Here is a 7,218-nt window from a genome sequence, read left to right as displayed (position 1 = left end):
TGAGGGAAAAAATTTTATTCTAAATATTGAAGATGAAGGGAGTTTTGGGGAAAAAAATAAAGGATTTTTTACTAGACATTGATGATTGATCACGAGTGTTTTTAGGTCATCTTAACTCGTCTTTGAAAGAAGATTGAGGTCAAAAGGCATGTCATCATTTTTAGACCTATAGGGTATCTCAATGTATTTACCAAAATAAACATGGAGAGTTAGGATTCATTTTGAGTTCTACCTGCTTCATTGACATTATTAAAAAAAAAAAAAAAAAAAAAAAACTCAAGTCCCTATATCTTGAGCTTGAGGAAATCAGGAGTCAAATTGCAATTCAACTTCTAGGAGTACAAGATCATGATAGAAGATTTATTGCATTATTATAATATATTTGCTTTATCTCAAAACTATTTTATAAAATAAAACAAAACGCCATTTTTTTCAACCTTCTCTGCTCATCTTCTTTTGTTTCCCGCGTTTAAAATCCCCATTTTCACGCTTAAAAGAAACCTAAGCGCAGATTAGAAATACTCTCCTCGATCGAAGAGCTAAAGCTACAAATTTTGCTTTTTTTTCTTCTTTCTCTCTCTATATCAGCTTTCCTTCAAACACGCTCAGCTTTCCTTTAAAATCCCCTTTTTTTCTTTCTATCTTTAAAACCCTTAACCCAATTCCTCTCTAACCCAAATTCTTCTTCTAATTCTTAACTTCAGATGGATTCAATTAAACCCCACAACAAAAAAGCCTCGAATGTTAACGGATTAATTCGCACTTTTGCAAAAGTTCTTCGATTTAAAGCTACTGGAATTGGAATTGGAATTGTCCATGGTGACAGAATCCGTAAAATTAAATTTCAAGATAAGGGTTTTGATGTTTCAAGTGCTGGTAAGAATGGGTTTCAATCGTTGGACGAAGATGAAGAAAAGCTTCGGAACAAAGCCGCCATGGAAGCTCTCCTTGCGAAGCTTTTCGCGAGCCTTTCGTCTGTTAAAGCTGCTTACTTTGAGATTCAATTTGCTCAGTGTCCTTATGATCCTGATACGATTCAATCTGCAGATGAGGTAGTTGTTTCTGAGCTGAAACTTCTCTCAGAATTGAAACAGAGTTACTCGAAGAAACAAATTGACTCTTCTTCACCTCAAGTTACTCTCTTGTTAGCAGAAATTCAAGAACAGAAGAGTGTTTTAAAGACGTATGAGGTCATGGGGAGGAAATTTGAATATCAGCTCAAGCTCAAAGACTCTGAGATTACTCTTCTTGAAGAGAAATTGGAAGAATTTGACAAACAGAACAGATTGATGGAGAAGAAATTAGACCCTAATGGGTCTGTATATCTTCTTGATGATCTCTACTTATCGGGCTTAAATCCAAACCATTTTCTTATAGTTCTTCGATCTGCGGTTAAATCGATTCGAAGCTTCGTCAAGTTGATGATCGAAGAGATGAAATCGGCAAATTGGGATCTTGACGCAGCGGCCAAGTCGATTGAACCAGAGCTCATATTTTCGAAACCCAATCACATAGGTTTCGCATTCGAATCGTTCGTTTGTCGAGAAATGTTTGATGGATTCCAATTTCCCAAATTTTCTCTCTCCATCGATCAAATTCAACATCAATGCCATTTCTTCGACAGATTCATGAAGTTCAAATCGATAAACCCTAGCGAATTTCTCCTCCAAAACCCTAATTCTACCTTTGGGAAATTTTGCAGAACTAAGTACCTGAACCTCGTTCACCCAAAGATGGAATCTTCCTTCTTCGGTAATTCGAACCAGAGGAACCTAGTGGTTTCGGGTCGATATCCGGAAACCCATTTCTTTTCCAAATTCATCGAGATGGCCAAACATATCTGGACCTTACATTGCTTGGCTTTCTCATTCGAACCTCAAGCTTCGATTTTCCAAGTAAAGAAGGGTTGTCGATTCTCTGAAGTGTTCATGGAGAGCGTGATCGAATACGGATCCAACGACCCACCAATGATGGATCCACGGGTCGGGTTAACGGTAGTACCCGGATTCAGTATCGGTAAGACTTTGATACAATGTCAGGTGTATTTGTCTTCAGCTAAGGAGAACCGCTGATGTCAACGTCAATGGCTGAGATTCTGTTTCGCTTTCGGCCGAAAAACCCGACCGAAATCAGAACCTGAGTCATCTGGGCACACACGTGAAGCGGTGCGTACTGCAGAGTACTTGATGATAATGATGATATTGGGATTATCGAGAAAAAAAAAGAACGGTCAGGATGTGGGGACTATCTTGAACGGTAGCTGGTGTGTCATCTTTACTTTGTGGCGACAGAAAGGAAAACGTGTGGACGGTTTGTGGGACCTATGTAATTTAATTCCTCTTTTTTTTTTTTTCTTTTTATTAGAATCCCTAAAGTTAGAGAGGTTGATATTCGAACTTATATAAGTTGAAGTAAATTATGTCTAATTGTATCTTTCCTTTAATTTTTAATTTATATATATATATATAGGGAAATGTTCAGCACCCTAAGTTTTACCACACACTTTAACAAACGTTTTTTGTCCTACATGAGTTAGAAGTTTTGGAATGGGCTGATTTTTGGTGAGGATGATCTCTATGATTAGAAGATCATCCTCCCCAAAAATCAGCTCATTACAAAATTTCTAACTCATGTAAGACAAAACATGTTTGTTAAAGTGTGTGGTAAAGCTTAGGGTGCTGAACGGGACCCATATATATATATATATATATATATATATATATATATATATATATATATAATAGATAATGGAGAATACTAATGTCCAAGAACTTAGGACGTTAGCATTTTTCACCATGTTTTTTACTTTCAATAATATCTTTATTTATTTTATCTTTTATTTTAAAAAAATAAAAGATATATTGATTATTTATATAATAAATATTTATCTTTTACATGATGAATGTTAAATGATAAGGGCATTTAAATTTTAAATTTAAATGATTTATTTGTAATAAACGTTCAGAAAATGTTGAAGTAATTTTAAAATTGACATTGATTCTTACATTGTTGACATGGATGTATGTACGAAATCATAGATGCTTTTTATTGAGAATTAGGATAAATGTGTGAAAATATGCATGGTTATATGTGTACCTTCACATCAACAATGTGAGAATCGATCGATTTCTCAATGAATTCAAACAAGTATTTATTATATAAAAGATCAACATATCCTTATTATTTTTACTAAAAGATAAAATGGATATTAGTATTATTGAAAAAATATGTTGTAGAGAATGCTAACATCCCCATAAGATCTTCGACAACAACTTTCTCTATAGAGATATTATTGATTTTAGTTGTAGGCCACTTAAAGTCAAATCTTGTATTTTAGAATATTGGTTTGGAATTGTTAGATTATGATTTTAAAGTTAATATGATTTCAATCAATAGACATGTTGGGTGTTAAAAGGAATAAATAAAAAATGTAATTTTCACAATATTTTGAGGATTGATTACCACCACTGGCGGGAGACCTTTGTATATGGTCAAGTCTCAATCACGTGGTCTCATTGAAAATGAGTTGCTAGGACCACATAAGAGGACATGGAAGGAACCCAAATCTCCAAGTGACCCAAAACGATATAAACATGAGGAAGCCATTTAAAACATTAAAATCTTATTTATGGCTGCAACCACTCTTATTCATTTCAATCATTTGTCGATTCATGCCATCCAACTCCCATAATTTGTTAATGCTCAAACTCCATCACACATCACGCCGTCTAAAGGGTGGGTCTATTTGCACACACCGAAATTTTAACTTACACCTACTTTTTTTTTGGCGATACTCACCTTAATGATAAAACTATTATCTACATACATCTATCAAATGTACTTTAACCTAAATTGCTTATGTCATCTACTTAAATGTATAGAATCATTTTTCTTCTTCGTCTTTTCTCTATTTTATTTATTCTTATTTTTCTTTACATCTAAAAAGATTTAAACGAGGGTTTTGAGTTTTGATCTTATTTATTTTTTTGACTATAACATTTTCAATCGAGTCAAAACAATTCAATGAAAAAGTTCTGTTTGATAGGTGCCTACCAAATCTTAAAACATATTCGGTAGGTACTTACTAAATTGATTTGGTAACATTCGATAAGTACTTATTGAATGTGTTTGGTAACATTCGGTAAGTACCTACCGAATGTGTTAAAAAAAGTTTGGTCTGAACCTATTAAACAGAGTTATTAAAAAATCTTCGATTCAAAATTATCATTTTGAGGTTTTAATAATAGTTTTTCTATCTTTCTTGATGATTAAATGTAAAAAGGTTAAAATAAATTTAAAGAAATAAGATAACTTGAAGAAAAAAAAAAAAACAACTTAAAACTTAATCGCCATTGATTCAACCTTTCACAAGACTTAAAAAGAGATGAATATGAAAAAGAATAAATAAAAAAAAGAAGATGAGGAAGGAAGAAGATGGAAAATGAGTTTTGAGTTTATTGTTTGATAGGTGGTGGTGTGTGCAATAAGCCAAAACAAAAGGATAAAATGATAATTGATTTTTTTTATTATACAAAAGTCACTTAAGTGGGTGCAATGAACTGTTTCGGTGTGTGCAAATAAACCCACCCTAATCTAAATCATGATTTCGAGGAACATAGTACATTTCAGAGCCCTAATCGTACCTTTTTTTTGTTTGCTTGACAAGTAATATTAGTGGTCAATAATTAATAGATGAAGCCGGGTTTTGACCCTAGGTTGTGGTATGAAAATTCAGATGTAACCGAAGACGCAAAAGTGAGTCAACCAAAGTTTTCTAAACTATGAAGGCCCTTGGAGTCTAAAGGACAAGACTGGGATCTGAGAACAAGATCGAAGTTGCTTTCGATGCTCAGCTGGTCTATTTGGTTAATCAATCCCATGTTGGGACTCAAACATGGTTTGTACTCCCATGGGGGAAGTGGTAGGGCTTGTTTTTGACAACGGACGATAGTTAGATCCAACATTTCAAACCCCAAGAAGGAAAAAAAATGATTTACCATATAAATTGAACCGAGCTAATTGAATCGAAGACTTATAAGAACCTTATGATCGGAATAACTTCAAGTGACCCAAATCGACTAGATTCAACCCGAAAGCAATCCCTTTGGTCTTAAATCAAGCTAAATCCGAGAACTCTGATATACTTTTCTTTCGCAGGCTCGATGTCTCTATTCATGTCTCAAGAACAACCCCATAAGTTTAATTTTGCAAAGCTTTGGGGATATCCATATTTAAGTTATTCCAGGATTTCCTTATCCTTGGATTGCAAACTTTCCATGCATCCCACAAGTTACATTAGAAACAATGGATCAGTTAATGTGTAACCAAACAAGAAAAACGAAACAGGAACAATCCAAATCTTGGAGATGCATCCAAAGTTAAATGAGAACTACAATAAAATCATTCTAATCTCCCCATTTGGGGACAGAAGATCGAAGAGTTGATTGCCATCATGTCTACAAAGGGAGAAAAAATCCCGATCAATTTGATCATTGAACTGATCGGAAAATGGAAAGAGACTTATCGATGGATCCCAATATTTGGTGCTCTTGCATCATTTGCTATGTTGTTCCGTGCTGGTGCTAACAGTATCCCTGTTCCGGTTAGTGTATTCCCTATTCACTCATGCTAAGCAGCAATTGACATTCAAAGTGATTAAAAAACAAAAAACTAATTTGATTAGTTCACATCTGATTACAGAAATCTTGATGAAATCTTGGCCGTTCAACGAAAGTTCTCAAAATCGGTAGGTTCAGGTGCATTGACCTGTTAAAGGCTTCACTAGCGGCTTGCATGATCTAAACAAATTCTCCTGAAAAAATTTTCCAAAAATTTGTAAACTTCTCCAGATAAGACAAATTGATTTAATCAACGAATAATTGATTAATTGATGATTTATCGATTGATAGCTCATGAAATTTCCCTAAATTTATCCGAATTGTCGATGGACCCACCACAACCACATTGATCCAAATCATAGGGTGGACCTTAGCCTTCCTATTACTGACTGGTCCATATATCTACAATCCGAATCGTTGACCATCATAATAAATGGGTGGTCTAGATCGAACGAGTAGCTTATTATTTTCATCTTTGTCTTGCAGACCCTTGAAGAAACACAACCTTGTGAAGGTTTTTTAATGTGGAGTATGGTGGTCATTCTCCTCACAGCAAGCACTTCAACACCTTACCAACCCCTTTTTATTTCTTTTAAATCTTATTTGAAGTAGAAATTTAAAATCAAAGATCGATCATAGTCACGATTGATGATTTAGACCACAGCATTGATCAAGACCATTCAACTTGGGGCACCACCTCTTACATGCAAAATGTGACAAGTCATCATATATAAAATTTGTGGTCGATTTCATCGAAAGTCATATCTTATGTAAGAAATAGGAAATATTCCCTAGGGATTCCCCTAAAACTAATTGCTAGAAAGACCTAGGAAGATTGCACTTGTCTACCCATTTTTTTGGTCCCCTTGGTGTCTATTGTCTTGAGCCTTAGAAAAAGTCCATTATTTTGATGTTCGTGCTTTCATACCCACTTATTATTTCAATGAATATTCATTTTAGTTTTTTTCTCAATTTTTTAGAATCTTCAACTTCCACGTTATTTGTAATTTAATTAAAGAATTAATATTTTTTAATCTAAATAGAGCGATAAGCATTATGTGAAAATTGAAAATTTTGACAAGAAAATTCGACGGGCCAAAGCCCACAAATTTTAGAAAGCTAGTTTTGACGGCCTATGGCCATTGAAATTTTTGATGATCCACAATTCGATGGCTTAGAGCCATCGAATTCCTCCCATCCTTCATTAATTTAACGGTTTCGATCCGTCAAAAAAAATAATTTGACAATGAAAATTTTGATGTCAAGGCCTGTCAAATTTTATGAAATTCGACGGTCTTGGGCCGTCAAATATAGGCTTTTTTCACGTTGTAAATCTTTCTTCATTGTCCATAAACACTCTCTCGTGATTTTAAAACTTATCTGAGATTGATAAACTCAAACAAGTCATTTCATTCTTGGAGGCAAACATATGAACAATTTAAATCATCCATCACATTTAGTCGTCTGAGATGTGAAATGAGTGAACTGGGTTCCATATTTTGATAAATAAATTAATTATTTTTTCTTAATTATTTAAATGATTCGTATATATACAAAGTAAGGTTTTGGTATCAGACACATAGTAACAAAAAACTCCGTT

At 34.0% G+C, this 7,218-nt stretch overlaps 1 protein-coding gene across 1 annotated transcript; it reads left to right on the top strand.

Moving 5' to 3' along the window:
• Positions 1-436: 436 nt before the first annotated feature.
• Positions 437-2,468, top strand: LOC147411112 (protein GRAVITROPIC IN THE LIGHT 1-like). The gene has a single exon (XM_086444596.1). The coding sequence runs from the start codon at positions 705-707 to the stop codon at positions 2,070-2,072; it is 1,368 nt and encodes a 455-aa protein (XP_086300722.1). The 5' UTR covers positions 437-704; the 3' UTR covers positions 2,073-2,468.
• Positions 2,469-7,218: the final 4,750 nt, after the last annotated feature.

The sequence above is a fragment of the Akebia trifoliata genome, chromosome 1, assembly GCF_017979445.1.
Source record: "Akebia trifoliata isolate Shusen 1 chromosome 1, ASM1797944v1, whole genome shotgun sequence".
Taxonomy (NCBI): domain Eukaryota; kingdom Viridiplantae; phylum Streptophyta; class Magnoliopsida; order Ranunculales; family Lardizabalaceae; genus Akebia; species Akebia trifoliata.
The sequence above is the reverse complement of the archived record's forward strand: the minus strand, read 5'-3'. Positions and strand labels throughout refer to the sequence as shown.